Source organism: Eleutherodactylus coqui, chromosome 7, assembly GCF_035609145.1.
Source record: "Eleutherodactylus coqui strain aEleCoq1 chromosome 7, aEleCoq1.hap1, whole genome shotgun sequence".
In the NCBI taxonomy this organism is placed as follows: Eukaryota; Metazoa; Chordata; class Amphibia; order Anura; family Eleutherodactylidae; genus Eleutherodactylus; species Eleutherodactylus coqui.
This window is the reverse complement of record NC_089843.1, coordinates 65285921-65303281: the sequence shown is the minus strand read 5'-3', so window position 1 is coordinate 65303281 and position 17361 is coordinate 65285921. Positions and strand designations below refer to the sequence as shown.

Genomic DNA, 17361 nt, shown 5'->3' with positions numbered 1-17361 from the left:
TCTATTAGGGAGCGATTATTGCTCCTGTGTGAAAGCATGGGACTGATAATCGTTGGCACGACTGACAGGTGCCTAAGCACCAAACAGTTGTCCGGTGTAATAGGACCCTTAACTGTGCACAAGGAGAAACCTGTCAATCAGCGGGAGAAGTGAGTGTATAGAAGCATCATCAGACTCCTCTCTAGCAGCGCTGGCCCCGCGCTGCACACTTTCAAATAGAAGTTTAAAAAATGCATGGATCAATACAAGTGTGAAGCCACGGGAATCAGCGTATGTCCCTAAACAGTGCTGCCCTCAGAGCAAAATATAAGGCACCTCATTAGAGGGGTTATTAGAGACATTTACTATTGCTGACCAATTTTCAGGATCAAAAGTTGATTGGTTTGGGTCCGCCACCAATGAGCTGATTGCCCGGCTCAATATCAGTGCAGACAAAGCTGGAAGAAGGTAGCAATGCCAACATTGCAACAATCTGAGTTGTTAACCTCAGGCAGAGCTCACATTGAATTCAGTGCGAGCTGTGCCTGCAGTACCAATCCGGGCCACTACAATATAGACAGCGCTATCTGCTTCCAGTGCTACTTGCAATAATAATGAGCTGGGCAATCAGCTAATCGGTGGGGATCCCAAGTGATGGATCTTTGTTGATCAATTATTGATAGCCTATCCTGAAGATAGGTCATCAATAGTTAAAGTCCCGGACAATCCCTTTAAGCAAAAAAAACACAGTGGAAAATTACCTCAAGAGCACAAATAGGACTGCTAGAAGCCAAGTAAAGATCCTGAGCAAGGTTGAAGTCATTAGTGAACATGGCAAGATGTCCGGCTAGGAGGTTATGATCTTCTATTCCCTGTAAGGAAATACATAACAGAAGACATTTTTATCTAGGTGGGTATTATGAAGCATTATGATCACACCATCGTTTATATGGTCTTTCATGCTGTTGTACAATGTGGAGGGGATCTGTTGGTTATTGTTGTCCACTGACTAAAGAAGAGTGATGCTGCCAACCCTGTCCAAGTCATAGTGTTTTTTTCCCTTAAAGGGAACCTGTCATGTCCCCACAACCCCCTAAACTAAGCTACGGAGCTGTTAGGGACGTGATAGGGGCCGGGCGATGCATTTTTTATACTCATCTGCCCCCTGGATCTGGCGGTATACCTCTATTAAGATTGCACTGACACTGTGAAAAGAGTCGGATTTACAGTGCTGGCATGCCTTCGAAGGGGGACACCGCTGGATCCAGGAAGTAGGCGAGTATAAAGAATACCTCCCCTGACTCCGTCACGTCCCCTAACATACCCTTAACTTAGTTTATCGTGCTGTGAGGACCGGACGGGTATCCTTTCACGTTTTTTTTTGTTTTAAAACCACATATGACATGCTGATGGAGTAGGCCATCAAGTATTGGAGGTAGAGTAGGCACCGTCCTAAAAATATCACATATCATATACTAAATCATAAACATGCTTTAAGCAAAGTGCTACAAGATATCCTTTATAATAAATATAGAAACAAATAAAACAGGTATAGGATCATTAAAATATTCTAAGTTTGTAGGTGTATAGGAGGATCGCACTGGTTAACGATGAGACCAAAGTATTGTAAATAGCTTGGGTATATGAATGGAAAACATCTCTTAAGGCTGGATTCACACGACCGTATATCGGCTCGGTTTTCACGTCGAGCCGATATACGTCGTCCTCATCTGCAGGTGGGGGGGGGGGGGGGGGGAGGATGGAAGAGCCAGGAGCAGGAACTGAGCTCCTGTCTCCTCTCCGGCCCTCTGCACTATTTGCAATGGGGAGAGGTGGGGCATGGGCGAGATTTCTCTTGCTCGGACACTGATGATATGGAGCCTCCTTGCAGGCTTCCAGCTGTGCCATCTTGGATTTGCACTGGTGACGACATAAAATGGAAACAGCACTGTTTCTCCTGATTGGTAGTCACTTTTTCTCTCTCCTTGTCACCCTGGATGTAGACTTAACAAGTAGGACCCACTCAATTGTGTGATTGCTGCTGTGGAGTTGCTGGAAGTCCCTTGCTGTACAGGAGCTCGAAGTTTAAGCAGCCATTAACCTTGGCAGGCAGCCTGGTTACAGGTTCCCTTTAACATGTTGTTACATATATTATGTCAGTAACCAGCAGGGTGAGGTTTTAATGTAAATATCTTCTCACCTCGCAGCAATTTAAAGGGGTTATGCAGGCAGCACCCGCCAGGATACACTAGGGCCAGGGTGGAAGCGCTGTTCTGACCCCTGTGTAGCGTCGGCTGCTCGTAATTGCAAGTGCCACGCTCATTGAAATCAGCCTGCAATTACAAATGCTGCTCCCAGTGATTTCAATGAGAGCTGCCCTTGCAATTACATGCGCCGGCCACTACACAAGGGTTGGAGCAGTGACGGGTGCTGCCTGGATAACCCTTTTAAGTAGTACTTATCCAGAAATACACACGCAAGCTCGTCATATACCTTTATTTGTTCAAGGGACATCACCATGCCCACATTTCCAATGGTCCGATAAACCCGCACCGCAAACTCCACCTCCATGTGGTGCAAACAAGCCCGGGCCAGCTCATTCCAAGCCTCCTCCGTATTCAGCGAGGTGCACACATTCCAGGCATCTGAGAATCTACAAAAGGAGTAGCATACAAATATCAGCAGATGTACATAAAGAACACGCGGAAAGTAGTCAGAAGCACTTCTTAGCAAAGTAAAAAGTCTCTGCATTTTGTGGTCCAAACCCTTCCTGCCCATTTCCATGAAGAAGTTTTCCATTTGACTTAAAAATGCCTCCGGACTCCTCCGTCCTTCCTGCTTGCTGCTAACCAGGACATGTGACTGCTGCAGCCAATCACTGGCAATAGAAGATCACTGCCAGTGATTGGCTGCTGCAGTCACATGTCCTGGTTGGCATCAATCAGTAAGGACAGAGGGGTTGTGGAGCAATTTTAAGTCTAGAAAACAAAGATAAACAATTGTGCTACAAGGTAACTATATGACATATGGCGCATGTAAATATCACAACTGGTAGTTCGAACGACTAACGGCACGGTGCTGCAGTAATAGTTCAATGCAAATCAAAAACAATGCTTGCGCCATCTATTACTGAGTAGTCCAATGTGTTTATCTTTGTTTCTGCACTTTCTTGCAGGTTCGAGAGCGAACCCTATTCATAGCTCGATGACCCGCGGGTCTGCTGGAAACAATTCAACTACATATTAGGCTGCTTTTAGACGAGCCGATTCTCACATACTAGATGAGTAGTAAGAGATATACGCATTGTGTTAAAGATATACATATTAAAAATGATCGTGTAGAATATTTTTTGTCATTCTTGCACCATATGCTCCTATTTTGGTCGTTCTTTGGATGGCATCCACTGTAAAATGTAAGATTTTACAGGAACCTTTCGTTTTCGAACACAGCCAAATACAGTAGTGGGGGGTGCAAACAAAAGTCTCGCCCAAAAGTGAGTTGCACATTCCGACAGTTTGGTAACTATGGAATCAAAGAAGAGAAACCTTCTCTACCCTAGACTACGAAATAAGTGGGCACTGCTGAAGCCATGACAGCATGAACAAATTAAATTAACCCTCCGTTTTCAGGACAAAATTCTGTTTCTGGACCAGAGGGAAAGGTGGGTCTATCACCTGCAGTTTTTCTTCTCTGCCGGCACTCCAATCCCGGTTTCATGTCTCACTTTTGGCCATTTAAGATGTCCGACAAAATCTTTAGACTACCTAATCCCCACAGCGTATTGGTAGTATTAGACTATCAATGCACTATACCAGCTCTCTGATTAGTCAGGGCTGTTCATGTGATCATTTCTGTCCAATCAGAGAGTAGTACACAGCATCCATTAGGTATCTAGAAAATTGCAGCGGCCCTGCTAGATGTCTGAAAACAGGACCCATAACCAGCAGATCAGAGGGGCAGCAGAGAAGAACAACTATGGGTGATACACGCCCTGTCTTTCCAGACCCAGGACAGAATTATGCTCAGTCACCGGAGGGTCGCTTTAATCACTCCAGAGCAGGTGACCCTAGACCACCAGGGCTGGTGACATTAACCCCTTAGATCATCATAGAAATTTAAAGGGATTTTCAGTACTATAATATTGAAGGGCTTGTGAAAATCTGATTAGTGGGGGTCCAGGTTCCAACATCCCAGATGACTGAAGAGGTCCATAGGGGTTCAGTAAGTACGGTGTCCCCTATACTGTATATCAGACAATGAATCCTACATTTGGTAGTGGTTGTCTGATACAGCGGCTCACCACGAACAAGACTCACAGCAATTACCAACTGTATGGCACAGTGCCTGGTCAACCATAGGATGCAGAAGGTTGGGAAGGCACAGCACTATAGGATGCACACCTACCTTCGCAGCATTAAGGTCTGTGTTAACATTTTCTTTAGATCTTTGGTTTCCGCATCTTTCAAATTGCTAAGGAAGTTATGAGTGCCCAGGAATATATTGTTCAGCATCCCGCTTTGTGTCTGGCAAGTCAGTTCCCCATTGTGTAAGAGAACTGGTTTATGACCATAAGGTAGTTTGGTTCCACCTGCTAAAATAACTTTGGAGCCTGCAACAAACAGGAAGATAAGTAGTGTTAGCTTACTGCAAACTTTTATGACAACCAGTAGATCTGGAGGTCGCTGCAAAATATAAGATATAGTAGAAGGCGTCCACAGCTAACTGTTTATCATTAGCACAAATGAAGGAGCGTTTATAGAGGCAGATCATTCCTTCTCTCACTCGCTAAATCATTCAGTAGTTTACATTTACTGTACCGGCAATGTGAAAGACTGAACGACCGGTATTCAAACCGTACGATTAGCCAACGCGCCAACAATGATTTTCATGGTAAGTAAACGAATTACTGTCCATCATTCGATCGTTGGCCGTGTTTACGCTGAATGATTATAGTTCAAATTTGAACGATCTAGCGATTTTTTGAACAATAATCATTCTGTCTAAACGCACCCCAAGCTGTCAGTCCGACCTCACTGACAGATCTCCTATTGAGACTTAAGATGCCTTTACATGGGGTGATGATCGCCCGAATGGTTGCTGGTAAAAGCGATTTTCGGTGATAGTCATCCTGTGTACACACAGCCACTGACAGGGCACCGAGTGAGAAATCGTTCACTTACTGGAGTCGCTTGGTTTACAGCTCACCTAAAAACCAAGTGACTATTGGCCACGTAAACAGGAGTTGTTGAATCTTTGAATGACTGTCTATTTGCAGTGAACGGAGGCGGGCGGCCAGAAGGGATCTCTGGCACGTGTCGCCTCCATTCACTGAATAACTATCATGTGCTTATGGGACTGACGGATGTTCTGTAAAAAGGTACCCTTAGACTGCAGTGTCTACATACAGTGATATGTAGAAGCTGCAGAAGACAAAAAGGTGCAAATGATGGTCGACCCAAAATACACGCAGTTAGCTTTCTTTTTCTACTTTTTAGAATAGTTTATTTTTTTATCATTCGATTTCTGTATATACCCATTCGTGCACAATATAATCTTTGTATATGTAAAATGTGTACTTATATCCCTGTGAGTACTGCATTTACAATGCCAATACAAACATTTAAAACGAAAATACGTGCATTTAAGTGAAAACATTTTCCCCCAAAAAGGCGTCAATAGACAGGTTATCAAAGTTAACAACAGCGGCCATTTGTACAAAACAAACAACAAAAAGAACTAGTACTCACCTCTTGTTTGCCCGGGGATCCAAGTACTGGCGATGCTCCCAGTCTTTGTTTACAGGCAGCTAGCATGTGGCTTCTGCAGCCGATAAGTGGCCACAGTGGTCCCGTGTCATACTACTGGCATCGCCACTTAGCAATGATATCAGCAGTGTGGCACGTTAACTGCTGCAGCGGCTAGGGGGCAGTTCAAAATGCCATTGCTCCTCACTTTGTAAAGAGAGACTGGCAGGGAACCATTGGAGCTTCAGTGCTGGATCACTGATACAAACAAGGCGAGCACAGGTTTTTTTTCTTCCTGCCTAATACAAATGGCAGCCGGTTTAATTTTTTAGCATATCTGATATAATTTAACACTTTCCAATCCAGTGTCTGACCTCGTCCGACATTGAGATTCTCCTGCATAGCTCAGCTGCCGAATGCGGGTCGCAGGGAAACTGGATTACAAAGAGTTAATATCATTGACAATATGGTCTCTATTTAACAAAATATTAAAGCTGTTTTCACATCTGTATTAGGGGCTCTGTTAGGAGTCTTTGTCACAGATTCCATTATGGTTGGAATCAAAGAGAAATGACACATTGGCAAAAACGGACTGACACCATTAGAAGTCAATGAGGCTCATCGGGCACTGCAGGTATCAGAGCCTTCAAAGTGGAAGTCACAACACATATGTGAACAAAGCCTAAACTTAGGGAAGATGTAGTGTGCCCTGATGTGTGACTGAAGGTCATGAATCTGTAGGTATACCTTGTATGGTGTCCTTATGAAAGACATATGTAAACACTTTATCGTCGTCAAATGCACAAAAGACTCCTTTATCCATAGGCCAGTTTTCCCATAAGATTCCTTTAATCGTTGGGGAGAAGTTGGGAATCTCGTACAAATTGTCATTTTGCTAGGAAGAGAAAAGAACAGTCTAAATTGTGTGGAATAAAAGACATAGACACTAAAATAATAGTGATGTTATCTCATGGAAACAAATCTATACAACTTGCTTTATTATTTTAGGATTGTGCTTTACCCACTGGAGAAGAAGTGTCATGTAATGCAGCCAAGACTAAAAGTCATGTTACATTGCTAGCCAATGGCAGGTTGTCTGTATTATATTAAAGGGGTTGTCCCGCGCCGAAACAGGTTTTTTTTTTTTCAACAGCCCCCCCGTTCGGCGCGAGACAAACCCGATGCAGGGGTTAAAAAAGAAAACCGGATAGTGCTTACCTGAATCCCCGCGCTCCGGTGACTTCTTACTTACCTGGTGAAGATGGCCGCCGGGATCTTCTCCCTCGGTGGACCGCAGGGCTTCTGTGCGGTCCATTGCTGATTCCAGCCTCCTGATTGGCTGGAATCGGCACGTGACGGGGCGGAGCTACACGGAGCCGCTCTCCGGCACGAGCGGCCCCATTCAGAAGAGAAGAAGACCGGACTGCGCAAGCGCGTCTAATCCGGCGATTAGACGCTGAAAATTAGACGGCACCATGTAGACGAGGACACCAGCTACGGAACAGGTAAGTGAATAACTTCTGTATGGCTCATAATTAATGCACAATGTACATTACAAAGTGCATTAATATGGCCATACAGAAGTGTATAACCCCACTTGCTTTCGCGGGACAACCCCTTTAACACCCTGGGTACCTGTAGCGAGATTCTCAGGTCACATCTGCGTCAGAGGCTCCGACACAGATCCGGCATAAAATCCTGGATGAAATAGTGTAGCAAGTTGTGCTATGTTGTTCAGGAAAATGTCATAGGGAATAATGGAATCAGGACGGACCCCATTACAGTCAATGAGGTCCATTCTCGTGTGGCGCAGAGTGTTAAGGCAGTCCTAAGCACTCGCTCATGACCTGAAGGTTGCGAGTTCATTCCCTGCATGGATCAGGTAGCGGCGCAAGGTTGACTCAGCTATCCATCATTCCAAATTCGGTAAAATAAGTACCCAGTTTGGTGGAGGGTAATAAATAAATTACCTGAAAGCGCTGCGGAATAAGTTGGCGCTATACAAATAACAAGACTTATTTATTTTTATTTATTTGGTGCCACTCAATTCTGTCATAGGATGGATGCATTCAGGCAAGGATTCTATTTTCTTGCTCCCATAACGGTGCAGGAAAAATGAATCACGAATAGAGATGAGCGAACGTACTCGGTAAGGGTGATTTCGCAATCGAGCACCGCGATTTTCGAGTACTTCACTACTCGGGTGAAAAGTACTCGGGTGCGCCAGGGGTGAGCGGGGGGTTGCAGAGGGGAGTGGGGGGGGGGGGAGAGGGAGAGAGAGAGGGCTCCCCCCTGTTCCTCGCTGCTACCCCCCGCTCCGCCGCGCCACCCCCTGCCCCCCTGTGCACCCGAGTACTTTTCACCAGAGTAGTGAAGTACTCGAAAATCGCGGTGCTCGATTGCGAAATCGCCCTTACCGAGTACGTTCGCTCATCTCTAATCACGAATGAAAGCCCAAATGCAAAAATATGGTCTTGTGTGGTCACCCCAGCAATGAACACATAGAGACATTACAAAGATAAATGGTTTAGATAGAAGTAGAACGTTTATTCATAATTTTATGTTCAATTTTCTTTAAATTTATTTTGCAAAAGGAATTAAAGGGATATTTAAAGGGAACCCCAGGCTGCAAATATGAAACTAAAGCACTCACCAATCACATGTCTATTTCTTGAAAAGCTGTAGTCTTCTTTGCCGTTCTTTTCTGGTCCTTGCCTGGGGAACTGACTGTGCCCGCTATGGAGCTGAGATGGCCGGCGCTTCTGCGCTTATAACTCCATGTGCAACAATCTTCTGGGTGGCGAGGATCTCTGCAGCGTATGTGCAATAACTTCCAGCCCGGCCGCCAGCTACCGCTGCGCTCAACTGTTTCTTTGCATAGAAGGGCATCTGAGCAGAGCGAACAATGAGAACTTCTTTGTGTAGAGCACAGTGGTGGCCAGGTCAGGAACTATTGCACATGCGCTGCAGAGATCCCGGACACCCAGAAGACACACGCAGAGTTAGAAGTGCGCAAGCACTGGCCATTCCCGCTCTATAGTGGAGGTCATTGGTTCCTTTAGCAAAGCACAGGAAACAACTGCAAAGAAGACTACAACTTTTTAAGAAAACGGGGCATTTGTGAAACAGACAGGTCATTGGTGAGTGTTTCAGTTTTGCATTTGCAGCACGTTGGAATGGGGTTCCTGAGATGAGAATACCCCTCTAATTTAGTGGAAAACACAACTTACAAGTAGGAGGCACTTGGATACTTACTGGGCAATAGACAAAGCCTTCAGTCTTCTCATCAATTATAATCAATCTAGTGCCGGATGCATCAGGATAGATCTTCTTCACACTGACTGGGTGCCGATATTCATTCACATACTGCCAATCTTCCAGGTAAAAGTACTTAACTAGTCCGGTCTAAACACAAAGCACAAGGATACTGGATCATCTGTATAGCTGATAGATATAGCAATTCATATTAAAGTATACCTCCCATTATTAACAACTTTTCATAAATCAATAGTACTGGGAATATAAGAAACTGTGTAATTTATCTGATTAGAGAACAATGCATCTTTCCTTCACTTGTCAGGCTCCTTTCTTTCATCCCTTTTACTTAACTATTCACTCACTCAGAATTCACTTCAAACTAATTTTCAGCAAATGTGGTTGGAAAATCAACAATAATTGAATTCAAGCCTAGAATCAGCATATATCTATTCTAAGAGAGAAATAAAATGGAAATAATATAAGGGCAGACTAGATGGACCACGTAGTCTTTTTTCTGCTGCCAATTTTCTATGTTTCTATGATAAAGTCCGTACAGCACAAAGAATAATGTTTTTCAGCTTCACTGAGAGATCAGATTACAGGTGCCCAAAGACATCTATGGAAAAGGATAGGAAGAAGCATGAAACTAGCCGTATGATGTCTCCCATACCCAGAAAGAAGAAAAATCCAGCATTTTGACCATGAGATACAATTAAAGACTTCTTTACTAAGTATTAATAAACATTATGAGATGTGCTGACAAACCAGAGGTAATTTATCCATGCACCTGTGGTATTTAACAGCAGCAACTACTACACTATGGTAAAGATGAGCACTGTTCCTCAACTGTGACTTGATGTATCCCATACACCAGAGGCGTAACTTGAAGCTCCCGGGCCCTGATGCAAAACTTGTAACAGAGCCCCCAACTATAATGCTTTACTTATAGTACTGGGTTCCCTATATGGAGAAGAGAGGCCTTATGGGCCCCCTAAGGCTCCTGGGCCCAGGTGCATGCGCATCCCCTGCATGCCCCATAGTTACGCACCTGGCATACACTATACATATAGAGACTTTGATCACCTAAGTCTTTGTAGCACACCCTCAGAAGCAGCAACATGGAGAACATAATACAGCTGTACTGAGCAGTGTAGCTGTGAATTTGGCACTAGGGTGAGATAGGATATGTTCATATTATGGTTTAAAGAGGTGGAAAACTCAGAAGTGGAATTTGCATCTAAAACATTAGCTTGGGGTTTTTCATAACTGTTTTCAAATACATTTTGACATTGATTTTCAGCCTCACATTGACTTCCATGGGAAAATTTAGTAGGGAATCCGCATCAAGAAGTGACAAGTCAGATTTCAAATGTGTAGTGTTAAAAATCCATGCCACATAAATCATTAATCATTGCAGAATTCCTACTGAAATCAAAAGGAGATGAACTGTGAGCAGATACGGCATGGATTTTGGTGCAGAATAGGCACAATCCATGCCAGAATCTAGCATACTCATCGTGTGTTTCATTATCTACATTTTTCTACATTGCTACAGAGACCACTATTTCACCAATGTAAATATGTAAATATGTCGTAAATGTATGTCTTTTAGTTCACTTCCCTCATCTAGTTGTTGGCCTCTCTTCTCAGGTATTTCTTAGTTAACGAAGGCTTGATTTATAGGAAGTTTTTGTACTGTAATAATAAAAAAACACTTACATTGGTGCCATAAATAAGGAAATCTCCAGTCAATGCATGGGAGAGAATCCGATACTTCTCATCTGTGGATGGAAAGAGACGAGTCTCCCTCTCTTCTTGAGAATCTTGGGGTTCACTTTCAATCTGCAGAGAGTAATAGTTCACTAACAGTTAAAGGGACACTACCACCAAGGAACAGCACCATAAACTAAGTTATGGGGCTGTTTCGGGAGGTGATGGGAAGTCGATGGAAGGGATGTATCTTTTATACTCACCCACTCCCCTGTTCTCATGGAACAGAGGAGTCCACCCATGAAGTCCACATATACTCTGAAAACTTGACTCTATTCAGAATATATTGTGCGCACGCTCTCCCATAGAGTTCTAGAGTCAAGTTTTCAGACCGAGCTCAGACTTCACAGGACAGCCTCCCCTGGCTCCCCATCAGTTCTTGCAACAACACTATACATTAGTAACAAGTTCCCTTTACCAATATTACTCTTTAATAGTCAAACAAATGAAATGATATAAGAGAATTAAGAAATGTTATATTCTATGGCAGATACAAGCTATATGATTGGATGCCAGATAAGCTGACCATACACTTACAACAACGGTATGAAGTCAAAGAAGAGTTATTTTTACTGCTTATAGAAAAGGGGACATCTCTGAAAATTGCTCCAAATCCAACATGTTTGATCCCGATTTACATTGAAGAAATGTTGGACTGCCCAAGTACATGTTAGAATGGCGAGCAATCCCAACCAAATTGGCAGGTTTTCCCAGCATTACCTATTTCATTCAATGAAATAGTGAAATACAATAACATCTTTGAGTTGTCAGTCACCGAGTTATACTGAATCTCCTTCTACAAACTACTGTACACTGAGCAATCACTGCATTAGGTACACCTACTCAGTAACAGATTGGGCCACCTTCTTGGGCAATCATGCTTTCAGACTTCAGGGAACAGATTCCACAAAGTGGCGAACATCCTCCAAACTCAACTTGCCCCATATCCGCTACAGCAGATCCATCACTTGGTGCACATTTTGTAGATAAGTGGGAGCAGATCTCATGGCCCTTGCTAGCATATCCCAAGCATGTTCAATGGGGGTCACAGTCCAGTGAGTTTGGGGACCAAGGCTGTGTGTAGAATTCATTGTCGTGTTCCTCCAACCATCCCCTAGTGATTCGAGCTTAATGACATGGAATGTTGTCCTGTTGAAAGATGGCACTGTAGTCAAGGAATACTTCCTAAAGATATAGGTGCAGATGGTCAGCTAACAGGTCCCTGTAGTGATCACTATTCAAGGATTATGGTATGATGACCAATGGTCCTGGACCATACCAGGAAAATGCCCTCCCAGACCAAGACACTGCCATCTCCAGTCTGTTGACCCACAACGGTGCACCTATGGGATAAGGCTTCATGCTGTTTATGTCAGATGTGAACCCAATCATCTGTACGGTTCAGCAGGAAATGGTTCTCATCACTATAGATGGCCTTCTGTCATGTGTCCATTGCAATCTTTACTGGACCCATGCGAGGCGTTGTTGCCAATGATGCAAGGTCATCAGGGGCACCCTTATTGGTCTTTGGCTATTAACCCCTTAATGACATGGCCTATTTTGGCGTTGAGGACCAAGCGATTTTTGGTATTTTTCCATCTCCATTTTTCAAAAGCCATAACTTTTTTATTTTTCCGTCGACGCGGCCGTATAAGGGCTTGTTTTTTGCGTGGCGAGCTGTAGTTTTTATCGGTGCCACTTTTGGGTACATAGGCTATATTGTAAATCTTTTATTATTTTTTTTATGATAACAGGGAGAAAAAACGCATCAATTCTGCAATAGATTTTTTTTTTTACAGCGTTAATCATGCAGCATAAATGACACACTAAATTTTTTCTGCGGGTCGGTACGGTTACAACGATACCAAAATTCTTATATTTTTTTAGGTTTTTACCCTTTTTTGCAATAAAAACCCTTTTTTTGGAAATCTTTTTTTTTTCTTTATATAGCTGCAATTCAAAGTCCTGTAACTTTTTTATTTTTCAATGTACGGAGCTCTATGAGGGCTTATTTTTTGCGAGACGAGCTGTAGTTTTTATTGGTACCATTTTGGGGAATGTACGGCTTTTTTGATCACTTTTATTGCATTTTTTGAGAGGCAAAATGCTAAAAATTAGCATTTTGCCTCTGTTTTTTAGAGTTTTTTGTTACGCTTTTTGCCGTACAAAATAAAAAGCGTGTTCAACTTTTTATACTAATATTAGAAAAAGCATAAAAAAGGGTTTTACATTTTTCTTTTTTTTTACGTTTTTCTTTTCTTTTTTTTTACACTATTTGAGTCCCTCTGAGGGACTTGCAGCACTGTGCCTATGATCGCTGTCATAAGGCATGGCAGAGCTACTGCTCTGCCATGCCTTATCGCTTATACAGCGATCATAGGCATTGGCAATACAGGACGCCAGTGTCTGGCGTCCTGTTGCCATGGTGACAGGCCGGGCTCTCTCGATGACATCGCGAGTGCCGGCCGGAGACACAGAGGGAGTGCGGTCCCTCTGTAAACTCTTTCCCTGCCGCGATCTACTTAGATCGCGGCAGGGAAGGGGTTAACAGCGGGGGTGCGCATCTCCAATGTCCCCCCGCTGTTGCAGCGGGATGCCGGCTGTGACTGACAGCCGGCTCCCGCTGCGGGATAGCGCTGGATCATATGTGATCTCGCGCTATCCCCAGGACGTACCGGTATGTCCTATTGCGGGAAGTACCAGGCTCCCAGGACGTACCGGTACATCCTGGGGCGGGAAGGGGTTAACACCAATCGATGCAATATATGGCACGTGGTCACTGTAGAAATTTGTCTAACTTCCCCACTATTGCACCATTGGTTTGGTTGGTCCACTGTGGCATGTTGTTGCTGAGATACCATATTTGCCCCCTAATGCTTGCCTCTAGGTTCAACCACATGTGGCCTGCCGCTGTGTGACCTTCTGTCAGACGTCTGGCCAGGGTTCAACCAGTCTTCATACACTTGATACTGTGGTTTGGGAACAGCCAATAAGTGTGGCCGTTTCAAAAAAACTGGCACCACAACTCTGGGCACCAACAATCTGCCTGTGGTCAAAGTCAGTCAAGTCACCACGTTTACCCATGACTGCCAAACGTTCTGTTTTGCTACACGAAGGAGAGTTCAGCACATTACCTGAGAGCAGATCGTGATGTGGCCATCATGTTCCATTGTATTACTGATAACAAGATGACACTGGCCAGCGGTTCCTAATGCAGTGATCTTTCAATTTACACAATCTGCTGAGCTCTTCCAGCTCTATGACATGCTACCTGCATATAGGACTATATATTCAACAAGACAGATCCACATAAACCCACCGTAAGAGACAAACATCTAAGGGTCCATTTTTTTTTTCAATTTTAACCCCATGATGAGGACCCCTGCTAATGTACTATTGATGACCTATCCTGAGGATAGGCCATCATAAGTTTTCAAGCAGATAACCCCTTTAATATAACATTTCAGAAAAGGCCCATACATGGCTATTCAACTTACTGGCTAGAAAAGCTCCTATACCTAGATGTATAGATACAATGGGAACCTTACCATATGGAGCTGCACTTTCCCTTCAAATAGAGCAGCTGCATAGTCGGAATTTAGGCACATACTGGCGACAGTACCTAGGTATTCCATATCCTTCAGCCTCTCCACACCTGCATGAAATGAATAGTGCAAAATGTAAGTACCCGCATTTGTGGTGCTTTTTGCCATATGGCTGAGAATCATGCGGCAAAATGCATACGTTGTTTTACATAAAAAGTGCCAAAGTTTTGCAGTTTATTTTTCAGATGCAAAGATTGTACAGGTGAAGTACACCGAATGTTGGTGAATTCATAATGTAAAGCATAAAGAAAAAACTGTTTGATATTTTTGATTAATTATAATTAATGGTCATGATGGTACTCTGTATACCACAAATGGAAACCCTGGAGGAGACAGGGTCATGTGTCCACTGAACCACAACTACTATGACCAGTAAATGACAATCTCTCACCATTCTCAGTCAGTGCATAGAACCAGGCACGATTGTTCATCCCCACAGCAACATGATATGGACCAACAGCCACAAAATTGGGCTCCACTTCAACTGAAACGGTGATTGGCAGTTCCTAAGAAACAAGCAAATGAAAGTTACTAGTCACAGCATGAATACAAGTAATTATAAGCAGCTGCAAACTTTATATAAAGGGCATCTGTCACCTCAGACAACTTGCATAACCATAAGTAATAAATAAATATTAGAAAATACACAGACTGAACTTGAGCATGTACGCATAGTGAAGAGGACAAGTCCTCGGCGTTAGGTGTGCGTGCTCAGTAGTTGACTCTACGTAGTGAAAATGGAATCCCACCATCTCGTCCATTACATTGGGGGGTTCCAGAACAGTCCCTCAGGAGTGGGAAGAGTAGAATCAAATACATGCAGTCATTTTGTGGCCATCTGCAAGACTCTTCGTTTAAAAAAGGCATCAGTGGATGCAGATGTGTGCACCCCATAGAATTTTAGAGATGGTGTGAAGAGAAGCCCACGTAGTAGCCTTACAGACTTGAAGAGCGGAAGCACCGTGGCATGCTGCCCAAGAGGCACCCACTGCCCAGGTAAAGAGTGCAGTAACACGGTATTGTGGCTCCCTGCCCTTGGCGCAATAGGCCTCGACCACTGCAGACCTAATGCAATGTGAGATAACAAATTTGGAAGCCATTAGGCCATGTCTCGGGCCATCTGGAATCACAAAAAGAGCATCAGAGTGTCAGAAAGAATACGTTTGAGAGAGGTAGATCCTCAAGGTTTGAAGGTTTGAAGCAAGTACAATTTATGGAGAGTGGACTTCCTCTGGTGTGCGGCAAAGGGACGGAAGGAGGGCTAAATGATGTCCTTATTGATGTGGGATGCCGACACCACCTTAGGTAAGAAACAGAGCACAGGATGTAGGATTACCTTGTCCTGATCGAAAACATTGAACAGAAGTTTGGCTGACGAGGCTACGAGCTCAGAAACCCTACAGATGGAAGTGAGCATTACTAAAAAGGCTACCTTCCATGACAAAAGACAAGGCAGAAGGTTGCGCATAAGCTCAAAGAGGTGAAACTGCAGTGCATCCAGTACCAGATAAATGTCCTAAGGGAAGACAAGACAATGGTATGGAGGAGTGGCGTGAACGACTCCCTGTAGAAGGTACAGATGGATTATTTTGAGGCCAGGGGGCGTACAAACAGAATGGCCAATGCAGATACCTGTCCCTTCGAGGAACTAAGACCTAGTCCCATGTTCAATTCTTCTTGTAGGAAAGACAGAAGGCGAGATAGCATAAAACGTATAGGGTGGAAGTTGTGTTGTTTGCACTAGACGAAGAACGTCTTCCAGTCACAATGGCAGAGTCAGGAAGAGGAGAACTTAGTTTGAATGACGAGTTCGGTAAAAGAACAGGCTCTCAGGACCGTGGCTTAAATTGCCACGCTGTTAAATGAAGAGTGGACAAACTCGAGTGGAAGAGGGGTCCCTGTAAGAGAAGAATTTCTTGAAGAGGGAGAGGCAATGGAGTGTTAACGAACAGGTCAACGAGGTCCGCATGACAAGCATGACGAGGTCAGTTTGACGCGATGAGAATCCCTGTCTGGCCCTCTATCTTGACCTTCTTGGGAAAAGAGGAAAGGGAGGGAAGATGTATGGGAACTGGAATTCAGCCCAAGGAATTACTAGGGCATCCACTGCTCGAGCTTCAGGTTCCTGAGATCTGGACATGTAGATTAGAAGTTTGTGGTTGAATCTGGATGCCATGAGATCGACGTCCGGATGACACCATCTCTGACACAGTGGCTGAAACATGTCAGGATGTAACTCCTATCCTTCCGGGTAAACTGTTTTTCTGCTTAGGAAGTCAGTTATCCAATTGTTCACTCCTCATATGTGAGCCATCAAGAGCACTGGAAGGTGATCTTCGGCCCATGTCCGGATCTTCTGCGTGTTCTGCCTTGGTGATTTATGCACGCGATGGCTGTAGCGTTGTAGGTTTGAACCCAAATGGGGGGACCCATTACCCGGAGTGCAAAGTGCTGAAGTGAGAAGCATAGCCCGAAGTTCCAATACTTTTATTGAGGTGAACTCATTTACTGACCAAGTACCCTGCGTTGTGAGTTTCTGCAGCGCATCCCCCTCAGCTGAGTAGGTTGATGTTTGTTGCAAGAATCTGCAAGTGCAGAGTCAGTAAGGAGCAGCCCAGATGGATCTGTAGGGAGTCCAGCCACCAGAGAAGATCGCGTCAAAGCTGTTGAGGTAGCCAGACCTTCCGATCGAGAGAGTTCGCCGATTTGTCCCACCAGGAGAGAATAGCCAACTGGAGACACTTGCGTGAAACTGCCCGAATGGGATGGTCTTGAAGGATTAGACCATCATTCCTAGTATTCTCATGCAGTGACAAATGGTTACCAGAGATTCAGTCTCTAGGAAGCGAACCTTCGACTGAAAGAAATGCACTTTTTGCGGAGAAGGCAGACCTTGGGCCATGTTGTGTCGAATGACAGACCCAGAAAGATCAGATGTTGAGAGGCAAGACTTGAGGTGGTTAACAATGGACACACACTGTGTCTAGAGTGACGTGGAGACTGTA

General features: G+C 44.1%; 1 protein-coding gene across 1 annotated transcript in view; it reads right to left on the bottom strand.

The window, feature by feature from the left end:
• The window catches only part of WDR19 (WD repeat domain 19), a 60236-nt gene that overhangs the window by 21299 nt on the left and 21576 nt on the right, over positions 1-17361 (bottom strand). The window contains exons 12-19 of the mRNA XM_066573166.1: positions 14748-14862; positions 14300-14406; positions 10701-10823; positions 8979-9128; positions 6471-6618; positions 4384-4588; positions 2473-2632; positions 741-851 (exon numbers count right to left, since the gene is read on the bottom strand). Of these exons, the coding sequence (XP_066429263.1) occupies positions 741-851; positions 2473-2632; positions 4384-4588; positions 6471-6618; positions 8979-9128; positions 10701-10823; positions 14300-14406; positions 14748-14862 (1119 nt within the window). The remainder of the gene's footprint in view (positions 1-740; positions 852-2472; positions 2633-4383; positions 4589-6470; positions 6619-8978; positions 9129-10700; positions 10824-14299; positions 14407-14747; positions 14863-17361) is intronic.